General features: G+C 44.5%; 1 protein-coding gene across 17 annotated transcripts in view; it reads right to left on the reverse strand.

The window, feature by feature from the left end:
• Positions 1–23,605, reverse strand: part of ASTN2 (astrotactin 2) — a 1,502,867-nt gene that overhangs the window by 751,523 nt on the left and 727,739 nt on the right. For all 17 annotated transcript variants that reach the window (XM_079927232.1, XM_079927229.1, XM_079927230.1 and 14 more), the window contains one exon: positions 9,931–10,118. In XM_079927232.1, the coding sequence (XP_079783358.1) occupies positions 9,931–10,118 (188 nt within the window). The remainder of the gene's footprint in view (positions 1–9,930; positions 10,119–23,605) is intronic.

Raw genomic sequence — 23,605 nt, forward strand, 5'->3', positions numbered from 1 at the left:
TTGAATGGCGGACCCCCCAAAAAGATATATCCATATCCCAGTGCCCAGAACCTGTGAATATGACCTTATTTTGCAGATGTAAGTAAGCTAGGGGTCTTGCAAGGGGGAGATCATCTTGAATTATCCAGGTGGATCCTCGATCCACTGACACATGTCCTTACGAGAGACATAGAAGAAAGGACACAGAGGAGAAGGTGAGAGGCAGATGAAAGCAGAAATTGGAGTCAAGTAGCCACAAGCCAAGGAAGCATGGAGCCACCATAAACTAGAAGAGGCGAAAGGAATGGATCCTCCCCTAGAGCCCCGGAGAGCACGCAGCCCTGCCGACCCCTTGATTTTGGACTTCTGGTCTCCAAAACTGGAAAAGCATCAACATCAGTTTCTGTTGTTTGAAGCCCCTCAGTGTTTGGTAATTGGTTATAGCAGCCCTAGGAAGTTAATGCAAGTGGTATCTGCCAGACTGTCCCACTGTAAAGTCACCATTTTCTTTTTGTAATTAATACACATCCGAGGGGGTGGGTGGTGGTGTAATTCCTTGAGACTGCAAATGTCCTGCTGCTTCTTGAAGTTTCACCCATTAATTTTAGTATACATGGGTGGATCTTGTTGGTAGTAATTATTACAGTGGTGACGGTCTAATGGTGACTTTCTAGTTCCCTCTTTCCTCTACATTTATTAATTGGAATTCCACTGTAAGAAAGAGCTCTCTCTTCTATCCCATTTATTTATTAGTCAATTATTTATATCAGTATTTTAGAGTCAATATTCTTAATAACTCTTGCCCAGCTTAGCTCTAAGGATGTTTTCCAAGGCCAAGCCCAACAGTGAATTAGAAAGGAATTTTTAGGAGGCAAAAGGAAAAGAAAGGGATCTTCTCTGAGCACTGTTCTAGGACACTTCATGTGTCTTTTATCATTTATTTCTCCCCTGAGCCCCATGAATGAGAGATTCACAGCCTCACTGGAAAATAAGCCTCAGGGGAAAGTAAGAATCAGAGAAGTTCAGGAATATATCTGAGGTCAAACAGCAATACGGGAAAGAGTACGATTTGAATGCACAGCTGTCTGTCTCCAAACACACATTACTTCCACCAAACCAAGCTGCCTCCTGAAGATGGGGAGAGGGGACAAAGGGGAGTTAAGTGAAGCAGGAAGTGGAAGCCCACTAATGAACCCAAGGGAAGCCCACCTTGATCTTCACTGAGGATAGACTCAGAACATGCGGGAAGGGGAGTAAACAGTGGGAACATGGCACCCCACTTGTACACAAACCCCATTCATTCATTCCCTGTTGCTAGAACACCATACGAAAGCCCTGGGTTCTTGAAGGAAGATGAAATGTGGACAAGAGGCTGGAGGAAAGCAGGTGGGGCGTGGCCATGGAGAGGACATTCTCCTTGACTTTTCTGCCAACCCATCTGGCCCCTCCCCGTGTTGCCCCTCTGCAGTCTCTGGATCCCCCCCACCCTCCAGGACTCGGCACTGCAGCTTCACCCACCTCAACCTCCCCTGCCTCTTCTCAGATCCGCTGGTCCCGAAGTCCCGCCTCAGAGCCTCCCCGTCTCTGCTGGATGTTGCCCCATCTTCCGGACTTCCTCCTCAGCCTCTGCCTTGCTCCTAGCACCCCACCCTTCACCCTGTCAGTCCACCCTCCAAAGCTCTTTCTGGGGATCCCAGTCTATCTGGTCCCTCTCAGTCTGCTGTTTCTCTTTCCCTGTTTACTTGTCTCTGTGTGGTTTCCTCCATGTCTTTTATTCTGTTTCCTCTTTCCCCACCTCTGCTTCTATTGCTAAATCCTTTTCTGTCTGTTCCTGCCAATTTCCTTTATTTTTCTACATCTCTCTCATTGTCCTTGGCTCCCTCTTTCGGTTTCCTTTGATTTCTCTCTGCCGCTGGTAGTTTCTACACATCTAGTATACAACAGTTGCTCAATAAATACTGGTGGATGTCTGTTTTTCCTGTCTATCTCTTTGCTCCTCCCCCTTATGCAGATTTTTTTCTTATATACATTCCCACCTTGCATTTCTTTTTGACCAGAAGGCTCAAAGGAACGGCCTCCAGGCCCCCTTCCTGAGATGTATATCCAGGATGCCTTTGTCAGCCTTCTCCAGCTGGGCTTGATTGTTGGCCCAGAAGAATGGAGTAGGGATGGAGAAGGTCCATTTTCTGGCCTCATTTTTCTCCATCTGTAACATGAGGCGTGGTCTCATCTAACTGCTATCTGCAATCATTCGCGTGCCCATTCTCCATATAGGACCGTACACCCCTGCCAATGGCTTGGCCACACGATGTGCTCTGGCCCACAGAATGTGAGAGAACCCATGTCTAAGCATTTGCTTTAAGAGCCATCCTAGATTTCTGCCTGCTGTCTTGCTCATTGCCATGAAAACCAAATGTCTCAGACTGAGGCTCCCCTTCAGCCACAGTCCCAGCATGCGAAGACAAGCAGATCTGGGCCACCATGACTGCAGCTGCTGACACGTAACGTGCATGAGAAATAAAGCATTGTTTGGTCAGTCACTGAGGTTCAGAGTGATCTGTTCACAGAAAAGGCAAGCAAAAGCTGACATCTCAAGAACTGGATTCTGCAAGGTCTAAGGTGTTTTCAGCTCCAACGTTCCAACCAAACTGTATAGTTCTGCTGCTTTGGGGGGGAACCTAGCCAAATGCTTTCATGTGCACTATCTCAGTTCAATGTTTTGATTCTAATTTTATTTCCATTTGGCAGATGACCAATCACGAAGCTCAGAGAGGTGACGGTTTGTCCAAATCTCTGCAGCTGGTACAAGGTACAGTCTTTAACGTGAAACCAGGCCTCCTGACACCACCTCAGGCTCATTCCATCAATACTTCCCTAAGCTGCATCCCTAAATGTCGTGGGAGATAAGCCATATTTCCTTTAGGACAGAAGCCATGGCTTATTCTCCTAATCTTCCCATTAGCCTAGCTAGAGACTCTGTGGGATTTTAATCCTTGTTGTTGAGGCAAGCCATGGCCAAGCTTCAAGGTACATATGATTTACATTTTTAAAAACTAAAAAAATGCATTTGTGATTTTAAAAATTTCACTTTCTGGGGAAACAAAAAAAGTAAATGGGATTCACGAGGTATGGCATACATATAAAATGTACTTGGGATATTTGTACGTCCCAACTTCATCATGTCTTGGCAACAGATATAAGCTTGAGGATCTCAACGTACAGATGGGGATACTAAGGCTAAGAAGGGAGTGTGACCTGCTCAAGGTCATAGAGCACATGAGGGGCAGGGCTGCGACAGCTGAGTCCCAGGCCAGGGGTTTTTGTGCTATGTGTATCACATGATTTTCCTACCACTGCTGCCACCTTTTTAAAAATATTCCTCTTAGTCAAGATGTTTCCCCTTCTACTCTGCCTGCACTCTGAAAAGCTTTGGGTTCTCCCACCTTGGTGGCCCTGGGCATCCTTCATTAATATCACTTATAAATAACACAGCAATAGCACTTATTGTTATTTCTTGAATTGTGTCTCCCCAAAAAAGATATGTTGGACTCCAAATCCCCAGTACCTCAGAATGTGACCTTACATGGAGACTGGATCTCTACATATAGAAGTAGTAATCAAGTTATGATGGTGTCATTACGGTGGGCCTCAATCCAATGTAACCAGTGTTCTATAAAAAGGAGAAAATTTGGACACAGAGATAGACACCCACACAGGGAGAATGCCAGGAAGAACAGGGTTATCTTGCCACAAGCCCAGGTGCCGTAAGAAGCTAGGGGAGGGGTCTGGAACAGATCCACATCTTGGCCTGCCCACAGCTTGATCTCAGATTTCTAGCCTACAGGACGGTGAGGCAGTAAAGTTCTGTTGTTTAAGTCACTCAGTTTATGGTGCATTGTGATGGCAGCCCTAGGAAACATACACTTGTAAAAAGCAGAGTCTGAACACTTATGACGACCTGACTCTGTGTCAGGCTCTAGCATATGTGCTTTATGTGTATCATCTTAGGTGATCCTCACAACAGCATTCTTTGGCAGGTATTTCCACCCTCACTCCATTGTAGATGAGGAAATGGAAGAAGCAGAGGGAAGGGCCATGCCCAAGTCACATGGCCGGTAAGTCAGTGACGAACCTTGGGATACCAGGTCCACAGGGCTTGCGTGGTAGTTACATTCTCTATGCCTACATGTTCTCAAAAGTAGAACAGGAGTAATAATGACATCTATTGATTTAGGATTATCGTAAGGATTAAATGAGTTAACAATCTGTCAATGACTATAACACTAACTAAGCATTATAACAGTGCTTGTGAGCATTATTTTAAGACTCTTCGCTGTCTTGACTATTTTCTCATACATTTTCTAGTCAGTTATTGTTTATCTTAACATATGATCCCCAAAAGTAAACACAATATTTCAAGTCTCACCTAGAACCTTCTAAAACTAGTTGCTCGGAAAACTCATTTTTCATGAATACAACTTAAAACGTAGGACCGCTTTTAATGATCAAATCCCACAGAGCTGGCGTGTTCTGAGCCTGTGGTTGACTTTTTAGAGCCTTTTGCTTTTTTATTTTTTTCTACCAGATAGGATTTTCATTGTTGGGTTTAGTGGGCAAGTAAAGCATTGCATGATGGAGTGATTAAATCAATAAACTAAGGAATGCATGATATGCTGTGAATGAATAAATGCAATGACTGGGGAAATGATCTAAAGCCATTTTTCACAGAAAGCTTTAAAATGTACTATCCCCATATCACACAGATCCTTTAGACAAAGCTACTGATTGAGAATGGTAATAATAATTTCTTAGATTTATGGGGCAGTTTATAATCCTCAAAGTGTTTTTCTATATATTATGCCATAGAATCATAGATCTTCAAGTTTGAAGGAATACAGTAGTCATCTAATTTAACTATTATTCCTCTCAAAGTCCTGACAAATACGGCTTCTAGCCTTTGCTTGCATACCCCCAAAGACAAGGACCTCACTACCCTCTGACTCAGTCCCCTCCATTTCTGGAGAGTTCAGACACTTTGGAAGCCTGGTCCTTTCTAAGCCCTCCTCACTGGGGCCCACCAGTACAAATCTGTGGCATTTTCTGTGGAATGGTCCCTTTGAAAGAAACATGTCCTCAAGGTCTTCTCTTCTCACTCATCAAATCAAACATTTCCTTTCATCCCTTTGCTCAAAACATTGTGGCAACAATATTCACCACTGTTGTCACTACAGCTAACATGGTAATGACAGCTACCACTTCGTGAGCACTTACTGAATTTCAGGCACTGCACCATGCAGAATCATGCCCAAGAGCAAAGATTCTTATTAATTTGTGCAGACTGGAGTTGGAATCTCAGCTCTGGTACTCATTGGTGATGTGAACTTCAGCTGGTTATAAAATCTCACTAGCTCCCAGGTTCTTCATCTGTAAATGAGGGACAGGAACAGTATCCATCTTATAGAGGAACCAGAACAATTAAATGGAATGCTGCAGGTACCACACCTAGACTGTGCCTGGCATTCAGAAAGTCCTCAGTGAGGGTAGCCATTGTTTTTATTATGCGTGTGTGACCTCATTCAGTACTTAGAAACAAATCTGAGAATTAGGAAATATTATTCCTGTTTTACGAATGATGAGGTTGATTTGGCCAAGGTCATAACGCCAGCAACAGAGATACTGTTTAACCTTGGAGTTGACTCCCAAGTCATAACCCCCCTTAACACACCCATAGATTCCACATAAGGTGGGAGTCTTTGTATTAATTTGTCCATAACATTTTATAATTTAAGTCAGCAACTAATTCAGGGAGAAGAGAAATGATGGTCTGCTTTACAGATTAAGAGCAGAGGATCTGGAGGGAGGGAGATGCAAGACATATGGGAACATATGTATATGTATAACTGATTCACTTTGTTATAAAGCAGAAACTAACACACCATTGTAAAGCAATTATACCCCAATAAAGATGTTAAAAACAAAAAAAAAGAGCAGAGGATCTGGAGTCTGCCGCTATAGAACTAAATATTGGTTTTACCATTTAACCTTAACCAACTCACACCAATAGCTATTGATATCATTAACATCTCAGGTTCCACATCTATGAAGTAAACATAACAAGAGTATCCACCTTAAAATCTGTTGTAAGGATTAAATTTAATAATGCATGTAAAACAAAATGTGGAACACTAGCTGGGATGTAGTGAATACTCAGTAAATGTCAGGTATTGTGAATATTTCTCTAGATCAGATAGCAAGATAGCAGCAAAAAGAAGACTCAATCCAATGTCTCCTTACTCCTACATTAGAGTCCTTTAAAATTGCTGCACCGGTAGTAGTAACAGCCACCTTTACTGTATACCCACAATGTGCCAGACTAGATACTAGGTACGATTTATATATTTCTTCCACTCTTCTCAATAACCCTGTGAGACTGGTATGATCAGTTGTTTCATAGGTAAACTGAGACTCAAAGAGGTGATGGAACTCCCAAGAGTAAAACCATCAGGAAGCAGGAAGCAAGAAAGACCATGCCTTCCGAACCTCTGCTCTGTTCTCTGCATCCACCGTGCCCCCTGCATGGCTGAGGCAGGCACGGGACTGCTCTGAGTAGCTGAAGTCGGGGCTGCAGACTAGATGAATGACCCTCTACTTTCTTCCTCTGCCCAGGGTTTCACCGAGTACCTCTTTGTTGCCTGACTCTTGGGATATTAATAGCCAGATGATGTAACCTTCTGGGATAAAGTAGATGCTCAACTCAGGGCTTAACAAGCCCAAAAGGGCATGCTGGTTCCACTCCAGTAGGCGTGGATTGTAGCAGGTGCCAGTGACTGAGCTGGAACTGGTTGCCCTGCATGGGTGGGCAGGATATTTATGCTGAGGAAAGTGGATGGAAAACATTGACTCTGACCTCCAGGTTTCTCTGAGATTTGACTGGATGATTTGGTCTTCTCACAACACCATCTCAGATCTTCACCGAAGATGATAACAATGCAAAGTCTGACAGAGGGAGAGTCACGGTGTCCTGAGTAGCCCCGTGAAATGAGTTTGGAATCTTGGAAAAGCCTGGGCCCAGAAGTGCTTTCTTGTTAGCCACGCAGCCTTAGGCAAGTCAGTTAAACTCACTGAATCTCAGATTTTTCATCTGTGAAATGGAAAGGCAGGTCCCAGCCACCATGAATGCCATTTTAAATGTTTAGGATTTAAAAATCTAAAAGATTCAAGATTTGTCTTAAAAATTAAAAAGATTGGTAAGGCGGGAGTGGGGAGAACCAAACACTCTTTTTGTTCTTGCTGAATTATCTGCGGCCAGAACGGCAAGGACAGAGTCTGAGCCATGGAGAGGTCTGTCCTCCTGGCCAAGCCCCACTGTCTGGCTGGGGGTCCTGGACAAGTCCTAGTCTGTATTTGGACCTCAGTTTATCCATCTGTGAAATGAATGGGTATAATACATCAGCACGTCTCCATAATAAAAGTGTGCCTAATAATAAAAGCTAATGCCCTTGTATGCCAAGCTCCTCTGATACAAGTGCTCCGATACACAGTAAGTATTAGTATAATCCTCATTTTTATAGATGACAAAACATGGCATAGATGGGTTAAATACTTTACCCAACATCACCCAGAGTGCTAAGTGGCAGAGTGAAACTTTACACCCAGGCACTCGGGCTCAGGTATCTATGCTTATAGCCATGTCATCCTACCTCTATGTAGAGGGCAGGGTTCTCTGAGGCATGTCCCGCCTCTGAGAGGCTGGGCTGCCATCAACGGATGCAAAGGGGACCAAAGTTTCCTGGACAGGACTGTCTGCTGAGGGTAAGGTGAGGACAGGAAAGATCAAGATTTGGGAGCACTGAAGGGGGAAAGAATGGGTGGGACCACAAGGTGGTAGCCTTGGGCCACTCCAGCTTGCGGGCAGGGAGGGTCTAGAGACTGGCAACCTCCACACCACCTACTCCACCAGCCACATCCTGAATTACAGGGAACTGGAGCGACATCTGGGTCTCAGTGAGTTCTTCTTTCCAAGCTAAACTCACTGAGCAGAAAAAAGTAAGAAACACCTTCAGTCTTTGGGGAGAGGTCTGATTTCACTAACACTAACACTGGGCATGGAAGCAGAGAAAGGCCATGCAGGACTCACTGATCATTGAGATAATACTGTCTGGGTCACTGGGTTATGGGAAGGACGTAGGTGAGTAAACGCCATGCCGAACAGAAAATGCTTAATAAATATTAGTTCAAACCGAGTCTCACTCAGACTAAAAGAAGAGCCGTCATGCCCGTCAGCTGGTGCCCCGGGCCCTCTGAGGAACTCGGCAAGTACCCTGAGAGGGTGTTTACAAACTTGCAACCCAGACTTAGCATGCAGGCATCCACTTGGCTTGGCGTGTGGCTGCATCACTCGCTAAATATAAAAATGGGAAAAGTCTATCACACTCATTCCATGAATAACACAAAGGCCTTGATTTGTTCCTCCACGTGACGAGCATGCGTTAGGTCCAAATTTAACGTCGCTGTCTGGCTGGGGTATGTGTGTGTTTTTCCAAAAAGAGAACATTTCCAGGCACTTACTCAGCCCTAATGAGAATGTCTAATGCACAGTGCAGGTTGAAGAGGGACCAGGAGAACAGAGACCAAAAGGCAAGACCTGCTCCATTGTAGGCTCTTGGTAAGTACTGTTGACCACTGAATGGAAGGAAGAAATGAAGGGCTGGGTTAGAGCCCTATTTTGCTGAGTGGCCTTAGGTCAATCATTCTGCCTCTCTGAGCCCTACCTTTCTCACACATAGGCTGGGAATAACTTTTCCTACCCTCTTGCATCTGGCAGAGCTGTGCTAAAGGTAAAAAGGGGAAAATAACGTAAGAACGGCTTCAGGAGTGAAAGCACTAGAGGGATGTCAGCTGTAGCTATTATCTGATCTCTTCTTGAGACAGTTAGACCCCGTACATTCTGCACATTGCATTTTTTTCTATCTACTGTGCAAAGCCATTAATTACAGCTTTTCTAATACATCATTAATGTGAATCTACATACACTTTACCATTCAGGTGATTTCTGTCCTAGCATGCTTTTCTGGGGAGGCAGCAGCCTCAGAGTGTTCCAGACCCTGGGGCCAACAGGCAACAGATCTCTATGTGTCCATAACTTCATGTCTAACATGGAAGTGACATGTCTGACTTCTTGGTGAGAATGCAATGAAATCATGTCCATGAATGTGCCTGGTGCAGTGCTTCACACATGGTGGATAGTCAAAAAATTCTTGCATTGAGAGAGAGAGAGTGTAGAGGACATAGTTCAGTTTTTGTAGCCAGATACACATGGGTTCAAATACCCAAGAGCAGCTCCATCTCTTCCTAGCTATGTGACCTTGGGTAAGTTTCTCTACCCCTCTGACTCAGTATTCACAGCTATAAAGTGAGGATGATGGGGGGGGCTTTGGTGTGTGACAGCCCCGGCTATGCCCAGTCCAGCTCCAGGGACCACCATGCACGGTCTACACTGCAGGGGGTGTTGTGAGAGTTAAAGCACCTGGCACATCAAGGGCACTTGGGGAAGGGCAGCCCCGTTCTAATTTTGTTTGTTCTGTCATTCTTGGAACGGCCGGTTGTGGAGCGCTGAAACTCAGCCCTCGGCAAAGCAGGTCAAGCACGTGACAGATGTTAAACAGCTGTTCCCAGAGATGTCGGCCAAAAGGCCAAGGAGTTGGAGACCCTTTATTTTCTCCTCTGAAGCACAATTAGTTTGTCACAGCTGACAGATGATGGATGCGTATGCCTCAGTCCAAGTGACACCGTGGGATCCATCCGACCTTCTGTTTATCATTCTAACCTCTCGCACTTGGCCAGCTCCTTCCCTCCACCTGCTGGCCATCCCCTGCCTCCTGCCACAGTCTCTCCACTCGCCCTTCCCTTTACCTACCCCCCAAAGCCCCCACTGCATTCCCACTCACTCACCATCACAGAAATGTGGAGGATGTGCATCTGCTCCTCTACAATCTCTGAGGGCTCCTGGAGGGTGGGGGCGGTGGCCCGGGCCAGCTGCCCAGAGCTGCTCATGGAGACGTGGAAGTACAAGGTGCCGTTCTCCAGCCACTGCTGTCTCCAGTGCACCAGCGAGATGTCTGCTGCCGTGCCTGACATCTCTGCAAGACAAGACCCAAGGTGCTGGGTGAGCGGCAGGTCTGGCCTCAGCGCTCCAGGGAGGAGAGGGGCCACATGTATTCAGGAGCTCTGAAGGCACCTACCTGTACCAGGATGCCTCTCCCCACATGGAGTCTCTGAGCCAGAGATCATCACTTCCATTTACAGATGAGTCAACTGTAGCCAAGGTTATCCCCAAACAACAGAGTGGCAGAGGCAGGATTTGAACCCAGGTCTGCCTGGTGCCCTTTTGATACCAGCACGCATGATAAGGTATTCATTCTACTCCAACAGTGGAGGCGAACTAAGCAAGAGGTGAACGTGCTTACGTTCTTCTGAGGCCACGGAACTATAAGAAGGTGAAGGAAGGACATTTCTGAAGAGTGGGAGTTCAGAGTGCGAACTCTTCAGAAGCTGAGTTGGAAATGCTCATGGCAGAAATGCAGAACCTCAGAGCCGGGAAGGCCCAAAAGAGCATCTGGCCCAGCTGAGGTGCCTCAGGATCAGCCTTTAAGGGAAAGGAGCCTGGCAAGTGGGCTGTTCTGAGCCATCTCTCCTGCTTCAGTCAGAGCCACTCCATTTTCTCCCTCATATTGTGTATACTGTACTCTCAAGCCAGGAAGTACTGGCAGGCACAAAGGTTTCCATGGCTTAAAAATACTTCAAAACCCTCTTTCCTACTTCAATGTTCTCATATACCCAACGGGAAGTTAGGACTTTCTAGTCAATTGTAAGGTCACCTGACTTGAACTTCCTAACTCTTGCCTCTATGCTGTTTTTCCCTCTGAAAATGCTTTAAAAATAATAAGTATCACTTTAATAGTACTTCCAGTCAATGTCATTGTACCAATATAGCTTCTTATTAAGAAGGGTGAGAGCATACAGTACCAAAAGCATCCTTGCAGTGGGATCATACAACCTTTTCCTAGTGCTGTCTGCTAAAGGGATGTGTCCCTGAAAATATTTTGAAGGGCAAGGCCTATCAGTGTGTCCTGTGAATGAAGGGGAAGGGTGATGGGGTTGGTGAATTATCAGATCTTTCCTCAAGTGAGAGTTACTGTAGGAAACAGAGGCAATCAATCCATCAATAGACAAGTGGCCTTAACAGCGTCTAACGCTTGGACCTCTGGACAGAGCTACAGAGCTGACCTAGAGACAGTATTTCTACAGTCCCCACAGACCTCAAGTACATGCACACAGACATGAGCTTGGGGAGGACTGATGAGGAAGACGAGTTAGAACTTCTTATCTAGTCAGCTCAACCCATGCCCACAGCAGCCCCCATCACACCTGGTGACACTGAATGAGTCACCTTGAGATGAGATGATGATATTTGCTCACCAAATTCTACTGAATTATTCTTATATGGTCCATTCCCAGTAGACTCTAACTCCTTCAATTTCACAATCAAAAGTCCTTAGGGTGGCTTCCCTGGTGGCGCAGTGGTTGAGAATCCGCCTGCCGATGCAGGGGACACGGGTTTGAGCCCTGGTCTGGGAGGATCCCACACTCCGCAGAGCAACTGGGCCCGTGAGCCCCAACTACTGAGCCTGTGCGTCTGGAGCCTGTGCTCCACAACAAGAGAGGCCGCAACAGTGAGAGGCCCGCGCACCGCGATGAAGAGTGGCCCCCGCTTGCTGCAACTAGAGAAAGCCCTCGCACAGGAACGAGGACCAAACACAGCCAAAAATAATTAAAAAAAAAAAAAAAAAAAGTTACTCATGTTCTTCGAAAAAAAAAAAGTCCTTAGGGGAAGAGCATCTGGCCCTTAATAAGTGCTATAAAAAGTTAGCTATTAACATTTATGATCATTATTATTATTAATAGGGACAGGGTCTAATGCACCCTTCAGACGCTCTTGAGACGTTCTTGATTGCCTGCTTTCTCTCCCACTCTTCATCCAGTCCATCAGGAAATCCTTCAAAAGGCATCCGCAATGCAACCCTTCTCAGCTCCTCTACCGCAAGCCACCTGGGCCAAGACACCCACCCTCCTCTCTTGCCTGCCTTCCTGCAAGGGCTCTTCAACTTGACTCTTTTCTTCCACCCTTGCCTCTTCTGTCTACGCTCAACCAGAAGCCAGAAGAATCCTGCCACAGCATAAGTCAACTCACGTCACCACTCTGCTCTAAACCAACAGCCTCCCACCTCATCCCAAGGCAAAGACAAAGTGGCTGGAATATAGTAAGTTATGAGTCCAAGTGAAAACCTGCTTGGGCTTCCCTTGCTGCAGTAAGAGTGGAGGAGGGCTGAGATCATCTCAGGAGCACATCGGCTCCTAGAACTTAGGCCCCAAAGGGCCCCCAGAGCACACTGTGTGGCCCCAGGGAGGAGACTGGCTGGGAGCCTAGTCTATGAAGCACGTCTCTCCCCAGCACCTCCTCTCCCCAGCCTCCCAGCCTCAGCATCGGAGGACGTGGCAGAAGCTTCTCTGGCAGCCAGCCAGCTGGGCCAAGGCAACGTGAAGACATTATGGTGAATGGCCTTGCTCAGTGCCTTTGCTCGTTTTTCTCTCTGTGCATCAAAGCCAGAACCAGACGTCCAGGGAACCCAGCGCTGGGATTTGCCTCTGGAAATTGTTGTCTCTCATTAAGCAGCTCAAGAAGGAGGATCTGTGTGCTGTCAGCTGGGCAGGCACTTACTGTGCTAAGAGTCCCTGAAATGGCACCGGCAGAGAGCCCCAAGGCAGGCCACATCTGGTTGACACAGCCTGGTACAGAAGCAGGTAGAGGAAGCGGAGGAATCCTTCCTGAAATCTGCACCCCTTACTTCTGGAGCTCTCCCCACCTGTGCCTGCAACCCCACCATTAAAGGAGCTTGCCGCCATCCCCGTGATCAGATTAGAAAACAGAGGGTCACGCAGGGTTAGTCACTTGCTTAAGGTCACTGGTGAACTGGTACCCAGCTGGACCCAGTGGATTTCCACTCTATATAATTTCTACTATGCCAGTTGCTCTTATAACATCTCCTTTTCCTTGACTAAATTAGCCCATAAACCAATTGAGCTCTTTGTTTGCTACGGCGATGAGTGCACAGTCAGCAGACAGTAAACGCTGAATGATAATAGCAGTGTGTGAAACACAGTAAATATTGAATCACAAGAACAGCTCTGGCCTTACTCTATTACAAAGAGGGAAAAAAAAAAACAAACTATTGCTGGGAGGGGAGATGGGGCATGAAACCTCAGAGGGAAAACTGCCTCAGCGGAAGCAGAAGGTCTTGGTCATTTGTTCTCTCATTCATTCATTTATTCATGTGTTTCTTTGTTTAGACACTCAACACACCTTACTGAGGACTTACTCAATAGCAGGTGGCTTAGTAGCTTGGAATCTGGAGTGAAATGAGACATAGCTTTGCCTTCGGGAAGCCCACAGTCCTTTAATGGCAGAAATTCTACCCCTGCCCCATGTCACTGTCCACACATGTGCACACTTTCCATTTAATGTGACCCAGGACACCATGCGGCATCCTGATCCACCTCTCACATCATCTGCTCATAGCATACCCCAGCTCTACAGGAATTACAACTACTCCTCACACAGGCCAGGCTTCCTCTTGTCTCAGCACATACAGACTTTCTGTCCAGTGTCTCTGGAACTCTCCACCCAAAGCCCGCAAGCTGGCTTCTTCTCAGCCTTTGTCTCTCAGTCCAACTAACACCTACTCAGAGAGGCCATGCCACTCTTACGTAAAGTACTCCTCTCCAAAACTATAATTCGAAAAGATCCATGCACCCCTATGTTCATAGCAGCATTCTTTACAATAGCCAAGACGTGGAAGAAATCTAAGTGCCCATTGATAGATGAATGGATAAAGAAGATGTGGTACATATCCACAAAGGAATATTACTCAGCCATTAAAAGAAGGAAATAATGCCATTTGCAGCAACATGGATGGACATAGCGATTATCATACTAACTGAAGTAAGCCAAAGACAAATATCCTACAGCACTGCTTATATATGGAATCTAAAATTAAAAAAAGATACAAATTAACTTACTTACAAAACAGAAATAGATCCATAGATATAGAAAACAAACTGTGGTTACCAAAGGGGAAGAGGGGGAGGGATAAATTAGGAGTTTAGGATTAACATATACACACTACTATATATAAAACAGATACACAACAAGGACTTACTGTATAGCACAGGGAAATATACTCAATGTTTTGTAATAACCTATAAGGGAAAAGAATCTGAAAAATATATACAAAACTGAATCACTGTGCTGTAGACGTGACACTAACATGACATTGTAAATCAACTATACTTCAATAAAAAAAGATTAAAAAGAATAAAGTACTTCTCTCCATATACATGCACTCTCTACTGTACCACCTTTACAAACACTTTCTATGGAACTTATCACTCTTAGAATTTTACTTCATGTATTTTCTAGAACATGCATTTAATACCTGTCTCTCCAGGATGGCAGGAACCCCGTGTGTCTTATTCCTGCCACAGTTCAAGTACTTCGGCACATATAAATTAAAAAACAAAAAAACAACCAAACAAAAAAACAAAAACTGAATTGCTGAATGATGAATACACACACACATACACTCATGCACACATGTGTTTATACATATCCGTAATAAGATGATGAAAGCAGTGTTGAGTTTCATTAGGGAAATAAAGAAGAAGTAAAGGTCCACTGGGAACTCGAGGGCGGGACAGGACTTTCCTAGCTTTGAGACCAAGAACCACTCCCAAAACGTGGTAACATGAGTGTTGCAGAGGATGGGCATCTTGTTAGCCCTCGGAGCAGAGAAGGAGGCAGAGAGATGGGCTGGGTGGCTGGGTATCTCAGGGCAGTGAAGCCACACGCGCCAGAAGGAGGGCAGTAGAATGTCAGGTCGGGAATATGGTTCAGACACAGAGTTAAGAGCTTTGGGTGTCCGGCAACAGAGTATACTTTTTTCAGCATGCAGTAGGGAATCAGCGGGTAGATTTGCTCCGAGAGCCGGTCCTGGGTCCATTAAAAACAGGTCAAAGAAATAGTAGCATAACCAAGGCTAGGTTCTTGAAATTCCCTGATGATTGATTTTCCAATTGCATTTTCCCTCTCCTCTTCCCCTAGCCCCTGCATATAAACATTTCATTGAAGACTTCAAGTCATATTACAATCAAACTTAAAGCAAAAGGGGGACTAAATGCATTTGGTTGGCAACAAAGATGATTCCCATAAAGGCAGATTATGCTGACATGATGAATATAAAATGAAACAGCAGATATTAAAGTGGGAGAATTGGTGCACCATGCCTTCCGGCGGTAGACTGACTCCAATGCCTGCCTCCCTCCCACCCCGAAGAGCTTAGTTTTATATTGGAATTGTAAAGAAACCCAGGCATTGCCTCTTCACCTTTCACTGTTCTCCCCACATGGGCTGCAACTCGTGAAATATTCAATAGGCTCAAATCCCCTCCACCGCCCGCTAAAGCCAAGCAAGGGGATCAGTCTTCATCAGTGATTCTGGAAAGACCTCCACCCTGCCTCAGCAGCCACGGATGCCTTTCAGCCTCCTGGAAAAGAAATAAAAAATCCCAAAGGCGTGTTGTGGTTTTAATTGGCTTGTTCTCCCTAATCTATGGCACTCATTGTATTTTTATTTAATTCCTGAAGGTCATTATGAAAATAAGCAGCTCTTCTGTTCACCAGCCATCTTGGTAACGTCTCCCAAGTGGCTAACTAACCCGTCTTCAGATTCCACAGCACCAGCTGACCCTCCTGCAGATTATTCACGTTAAGGCCAGAGAGCGCTTCTGATGAGTTTGCAAATGGTCTTTGCCTCGCCATGAGGGGGAAAGCAGACGTTCTGTGAGATGAACTCACAGCCTAGGTAGAAGGAGAGCTGGGAAAGGTAGTGACATTGACTTCACGCACCCCTGACATTAGCTGTTCCAGCCTCTACACAGTAAGTCATGAGGAGTGGGCTTGGGAAATACATCTCAAATACACACCCTTCCTTATCATCTCTACAATATCAATCTCTACATTGTTATCTCTAAGTGGTTGCCTTACTGCAAACCTTTATCATCTCTCTTGTGGACTGCTTCAAATGGCTCTGTGCCAGTCAGTGTCTCATCAGAAAAGAGAAGACACACTCAGTAAGGTGACTGAGAAGTGTTTAATAATGGGACCATTTACAAAGGCTTTGGAAGTGTCTTAGGGTTCTCAGAGACGCAGAAGCGATAGAACATATATAGATATATAGAAAGAGACTTATTATGAGGGGCTCGCCCACATGATTACGGAGGCTAAGAAGTCCCACCGTCTGCCATCTTCAAGCTGGAGGCCCAGGAGAGCCAGTGGTGTGGTTCCAGTCCAAACCCAAAGGATTGAGAACCAGGGGAGCCAATGGTGTAAGTCCCAGTCTGAGCCAAAGGCCTGAGAATCGAGGACTAATTTCAGGGGGCAGGAACAGATGTGTCCTGGCTCAGGCAGAGAGCAAATCTCCCCGTCCTCCACCTTTCCGTTCTATTCAGGCCCTAGAGGGACTAGATGATGCCCACCTGCACTGACAAAGGCCTTTATCCTTTACTTAGTCTACCCATTCAGATGCTAATCTCTTCCAGAAACACCCTCACAGACGAGCTCAGAAGTAATGTTTTGCCAGCTCTCTGGAAATCCCTTAGCCCAGTCAAGTTGACATATGAAATTAATCATCACAGGCAGGGTTAAGGCCAACCAATGATGAAGCATCTCAAAGCCGGCAACAGCAAGGAGCTGTCACCATCCTAGGCCTGAAGGGGCAAAGGAAGGGAGGGTTCTATCACCCTGAAAGCGCCATAGCTGTAGGAAAGGGCTGCTAGTCAGCTGCTGTGGCTTTCAGGTAGTATTGAATTCAGGGGTGAGGCGGCTGGAAGAAGGACCTCAGTCCTTGTCTTTGAAGAAAGAATTTAGCAAAGAGATCAAGACTGTGAAACAGATAAAGCATTTATGAGAAGCAGTGCGCATGTGGAAGAGCACACAGGTGAACTCAGAGGGAGTTGCCCCCAAGAGGAGCAACGCAGGTCGCTTATGGGGGAGGCAGTCTTCCAGGTGGTCTCTGGCCAATCATCTTGCTTGTGCCCATATTTGGCCTGACTCAGGGTCCTTCCTGGTGGGTGTGCACATCTCCCAGCCAAGATGGATTCCAACGCGAAGGTTTCTGGGAGGTTGGCAGGACATATTAAGGGCTGGTGTCGCCTCGCTCCTTGGGCTCCCCCCTAGACTCTCTGCACATGTGTCGGGCTGGGAAATCCCCTTGACCACAAGAATGAGGAAATTGGTCTCTTTGCACCCACCCAATCAGGGCCCAATGCACCTGCTAGTATCTTATCTCAAAGTGTCAGCAGGAGACTGGTTGCAGCTGCTCAGCCTGGGGCCCACCTCTCTCCTACCTCAGTATAATCCAGCAGAATAACCTAACTCTGACAAGGCATGACCAAGCATGGAGGTGACAGGGTAATAAATGCTTCAACCTCACCCTCTTTGTACCTGCTAATCTCTTGCAGCTGCCTAACATGGACAAACCCCAACCAAACACCCAAGGGTGCTCCACTGAAGCAAATCATACGGGTCAGCCTTCCAAGGCACACAGCAGGGGGGAAAAGCATGGAGAGTGGATCTCAAGGGGCAAATGGAGACTACCGAGTAGCCCCAACTATTATCCTTGCTCCCAGGCTTCTTTCCTTCCAGCCATCCTTTAAAGGGCTACCACGATTACATGTCTAACTTATAAATATGCTCATGTCACTCCTTTGCTGAAAACCTTTCAATGGCTCTTGATTTCCCTTAGGATAAAACCTAATTTCGCCAACCTGGCACCTGCATTTCTCCCCTGCCTTACCTTATTTCACTCCTTTCTTTGCACTTATATGTTAAATCTGATCAAATACTTACATAATCTTCCATACACACTATCCTGTTTCTTACTTCAACATCTTTGAAGACATTTTCTCAGAGCTTGATATAACCTTTCCTACCAAACCCCACCCCTCATTCTGGAAGACTTCCTTGACCCCCGTATGACCCCCTCTTTATGCTTCCATTAGGAGGAAATACTGCCTGCTGCATAACATTATAGACTGGAGACCAACTGCTGGATTTTGAACCCCAGTTCCCCTGTGTTCAAGTTGTATGTCTTTGGACAAGCTTTTTGGCTTCTTCATGCTTCAGTTTCCCCATCTATCAAATGAGAATAATATTAACAGCACCTGCTTAGTAGGGTTGTCGTGAGAATTAAATGAGATAATACAAACAAATTAGCTTTTAACATTAATCTTGATCCTCAGTGAGCATTCCACAGTTCCATTTGTTACATATTACTTCATATACACAGGTGATAGCATCTTATTGTAACATGGTATTTATCTATGTTAAAATGGTCTGTTTATACAGCTGACTTCTCTCACTGGGCTCTAGTGCAGGGATACATCAGAGCCATTCGTGTGCCCTCATGCCTGACACGGTAGTCGAATACAGAGAAGAAGGTTCCATAAATCTTTAGTGAGTTGAACTGAGCTGTCCTCATATCTGAATTCAGATGCGCATCCCCAGAAGACAGAGAAAGGAGATGGCAACTCAGGAAGCTAATGACGGCTTGATGCCCATATAACCACTCTACAGAAATGTATTCAACAACTGGCTCAAGTTTAAGCACCCTGAAGAATGCAAATGAAGAGGAAGACAGAACTTTAACTTTCAAGGAGGTTGCATTCTTATGGAGCAGCAGAGGAAGTTTATATAGAAAATACACGGTCCTATGATTCTGTTTAGAGATAAGTACATGCATATACAGCTGGGAAGAAAAACACGGGAACATCAAGATTGGGGGGGTCAGAGGTGATTTTAATCATGTTATGATTCATTTTTCTCTACATTTTCTACACTGAATATATATTACCTCTGTAGCAGATGCAAATATGTGCTCACCTTAAAATTCACTTAGTCAACCAACCTTTTCTGAGGTCTGGCATAAAGAAACTCTATCCTCAGGAGCTCAGTCCAAGGAATGGAAAAAAATAAGGCTATAAGTAGCTATAAATCAAAACAGGAAGCTTAGAGCAGAGAAGAGAACATCTGGCTGAATCTAGAAAGTATTCAGAGAGGAGTCTTAAAGGATGGACAAAATTTCAACAGGTACCCACATAGTAAAGGATATTTCGGATGGAGGAGTGGCACAAGGACAAGAAGGCAGGAAGGTTGCACGTGAGCAGAGGAGTGAAGTGGGAGGAAGCCAGTAGAAAATATGGAAGCTCATCATTGCAGAGGAAACACAGAGAGACTGATACAGCGTTCTGTAGAGAGGAAAGTAAAATGGGGGTTACCATGCTATACCTATGGACAATCTGCCAGCAGAATAAAAAGTGTCAAGTCCAACTTGGGACTCCCTCATGCAATCAGACCAAGTCCTACTTCAGAGGCTAATGAATCTCTTCAAATGCTATAAATGAAAAGGAAAAGATGGATGGATGGATGGATGGACGGATAGACAAATGGACAGACAAAGATGGATAGATGAATGGACAGATGGATGTATTGTTGGATATATGGATGGGTGGATGGATGGGTGGATGGATGGGTGGATGGGTGGATGGATGGGTGGATGGGTGGATGGATGGGTGGATGGATGGGTGGATGGGTGGATGGGTGGATGGGTGGGTGGATGGATGGATGGATGGATGGATGGATGGACTGACGGATGGATAGATGAATGGATAGACAAAGATGGACAGATGGATGTATGCCTGGATATATGGATGGGTGGATGGTTGGATGGACGGATGGACGGATGGGTGGGTGGATGGATGGATGGACGGATGGATGGATATATTCCTATGTTTCTGATTTCATCAATAATCACACAGCCTGGGTTACTGAAAGAAACACTAAATTTGGAGTTGGAAGCGTAGGTTTGTGTGATACCTCTGTGCCAACTGGACAGTTTACCTGAGGACAAATCACAAAGCTTCTATGATTTTCTTTCTTTCTTTGTAAAGTGTGTGTGGCCGGTGGTGGTGGGGTGTCACGATCTGTCCTACTTACATCACATCTAATGTAGAACTGAGAGAAAATAAGGTCATACCTAGCAATGTGCTTAGAAATCTGCAAAGTCCCATGGCTAGTCCTGAAAGCAAATACAATCATGATTCCCATCATTCAACAATGTACCTTACCATAAATATTTATTGACTGTCTAAAATGTTCCAGGCACAATGTGAGGTTTTGTGGATAGATTGGAGAAAAAGATGCATTTCATTGCTGCCTTCACAGACCTTCCATTCCAGTCTGAATTCTCCTCTGTTCCCACTAAGCAACAGCAGCACCATTTCCTCTTGCTTCCATTCATTCATTCATTCATCCACTTATTCATTCATTCATTCATGGCAGAGAATTGTGTCTGTCTAGGTAATTGCTATCCTCAGTCCTTAGCATACAGCAGGGGTTCAATAAATACTTGTTGAATAAACATACCACTCGATACACATTTTATAAGTTTCCTGTCCTCAAGTAAATTATAATCTAGGAGAGCAGAAAAGGGAAATCAACAGAGACCACCCTCTGGTGCCATAAGAGAGTATGCACAGGATGTCACGAGAACACGCAAGAGAGTTGAGTTAACGCTCCTCGTTTATCAAAGGTTTGGATGAGGCCAGCAGGCAGAGCTTATAAGCTGGACATTTTATAGGTCGAGATCCTGATGTATGCTGAGGTTAAATGCCTGCATGATGGCATCACGGTGGTGCTAGGTTTAGGAAGCCCCCTAGGGAGGGCACGGACAGAAGGTAGAGAGATGGCAGGGGCAGTAACACAGCCAGGCCCAGCAGCAGCAACTGGAAGAGAAAGTCCCAGGAGAACCTCAGACACCCTCCTTCCCAGCCCCCATCTGTCAGCATTCATCTCTGCCTTTGCCTCCAATCTGCCCATTCCCACCCTTTAGGAAAGGCATCTTTTACACAAAACTGGTTTCCCCAGCCACATGGTGGAGATAACTAATATAGTTATACCTGGTTAAATAAGGGAGGGGAGGAGAGAATTAAGAGATATCGGCGAGAGGGCAGACGGCAGAAGCAAGAAGAACTACAATCCTGCAGCCTGTGGAACAAAAAAGACATTCACAGAAAGACAGACAGGATGAAAAGGCAGAGGGCTATGTACCAGATGAAGGAAAAAGATAAAACCCCAGAAAAACGACTAAATGAAACGGAGATAGGCAATCTTCCAGAAAGAGAATTGAGAAAAATGATAGTGAAGATGATCCAGGACTTTGGGAAAACAATAGAGGCAAAGATCAAGGAGATGCAAGAAATGTTTAACAAAGAACTAGAAGAATTAAAGAACAAACAGAGATGAACAATACAATAACTGAAATGAAAACTACACTAGAAGGAATCAATAGCAGAATAACTGAGGCAGAAGAACGGATAAGTGACCTGGAAGACAGAATGGTGGAATTCACTGCTGCGGAACAGAATAAAGAAAAAAGAATGAAAAGAAATGAAGACAGCCTAAGAGACCTCTGGGACAACATGAAACGCAACAACATTCGTGTTATAGGGGTCCCAGAAGGAGAAGAGACAGATAAATGACCCGAGAAAATATTCGAACAGATTATAGTCGAAAAATTCCCTAAGATGGGAAAGGAAATAGCCACCCAAGTCCAGGAAGCACAGAGAGTCCCATACAGGATAAACCCAAGGAGAAACACGACGAGACACATAGCAATCAAAATGGCAAAAATTAAAGACAAAGAAAATTATTGAAAGCAGCAAGGGAAAAACAACAAATAACATACAAGGGAACTCCCATAAGGTTAACAGCTGATTTCTCAGCAGAAACTCTACAAGCCAGAAGGGAGTGGCATGATACGCTTAAAGTGATGAAAGAGAAGAACCTACAACCAAGATTACTCTACCCGGCAAGGATCTCATTCAGATTCAATGGAGAAATCAAAAGCTTTACGGACAACTAAAAGCTAAGAGAATTCAGCACCACTAAACCAGCCCTACAAAAAATGCTAAAGGAACTTCTCGAAGTGGGAAACACAAGAGAAGAAAAGGACCTACAAAAACAAACCCAAGACAATTAAGAAAATGGTCGTAGGAACATACATATTGATAACTACCTAAAACGTGAATGGATTAAATGTTCCAACCAAAAGACACAGGCTTGCTGAATGGGTACAAAAACAAGACCCATCTATATGCTGTCGACAAGAGACCCACTTCAGACCTAGGGACACAAAAAGACTGAAAGTGAGGAGATGGAAAAAGATATTCCGTGCAAATGGAAATCAGAAGAAAGCTGGAGTAGCAAAACTCATATCAGATACAATAGACTTTAAAATAAAGAATGTTACAAGAGACAAGGAAGAGACTACATAATGGTCAAGGGATCAATCTAAGAAGAAGATATAATAATTATAAATATATACACACCCAACATAGGAGCACCTCAATACATAAAGCAACTGCTAACAGCTATAAAAGAGGAAATCAACAGTAACACAGTAATAGTGGGGGACTTTAACACCTCACTTACACCAATGGACAGATCATCCAAACAGAAAATTGATAAGGAAACACAAGCTTTAAATGACACTATAGACCAGATAAATTTAATTGATATTTATAGGATATTCCATCCAAAAACAGCAGATTATACTTTCTTCTCAAGTGTGCACAGAACATTATCCAGGATAGATCATATCATGGGTCACAAAATAAACCTCAGTAAATTTAAGAAAATTGAAATCATTATCAGGCATCTTTTCTGACCACAACACTATGAGATTAGAAATGAATTACAGGGGAAAAAATGTAAAAAACACAAATACATGGAGGCTAAACAATACGTTACTAAATAACCAAGAGATCACTGAAGAAATCAAAGAGGAAATCAAAAAATACCTAGAGACAAATGACAATGAAAACACGACGATCCAAAACCTATGGGATGCAGCAAAAGCAGTTCTAAGAGGGAAGGTTACAGCTATACAAGCCTACCTCAAGAAACAAGAAAAATCTCAAATAAACAATCTAACGTTACAGCTAAAGGAACTAGAGAAAGAAGAACAAACAAAACCCAAAGTTAGCAGAAGGAAAGGAATCATCAATGTCAGAGAAGAAATAAATGAAATAGAAACAAAGAAAACAATAGCAAAGATCAATAAAACTAAAAGCTGGTTCTTTGAGAAGATAAACAAAATTGATAAAGCTTAGCCAGAACGATCAAGAAAACGAGGGAGAGGACTCAAGTCAATAAAATTAGAAAGAAAACAGAAGTTACGACACCACAGAAATACAAAGCATCCTAAGAAACTACTACAAGCAACTCTATGCCAATAAAATGGACAACCTGAAAGAAACGGCAAATTCTTAGAAAGGTATAACCTTCCAAGACTGAACCAGGAAGAAATAGAAAATATGAACGGATCAATCACAAGTAATGAAATTGAAACTGTGATTAAAAATCTTCCAACAAATAAAAGCCCAGGACCAGATGG

This window comes from Stenella coeruleoalba, assembly GCF_951394435.1.
Source record: "Stenella coeruleoalba genome assembly, chromosome: 7".
Classification (NCBI taxonomy): Eukaryota; Metazoa; Chordata; class Mammalia; order Artiodactyla; family Delphinidae; genus Stenella; species Stenella coeruleoalba.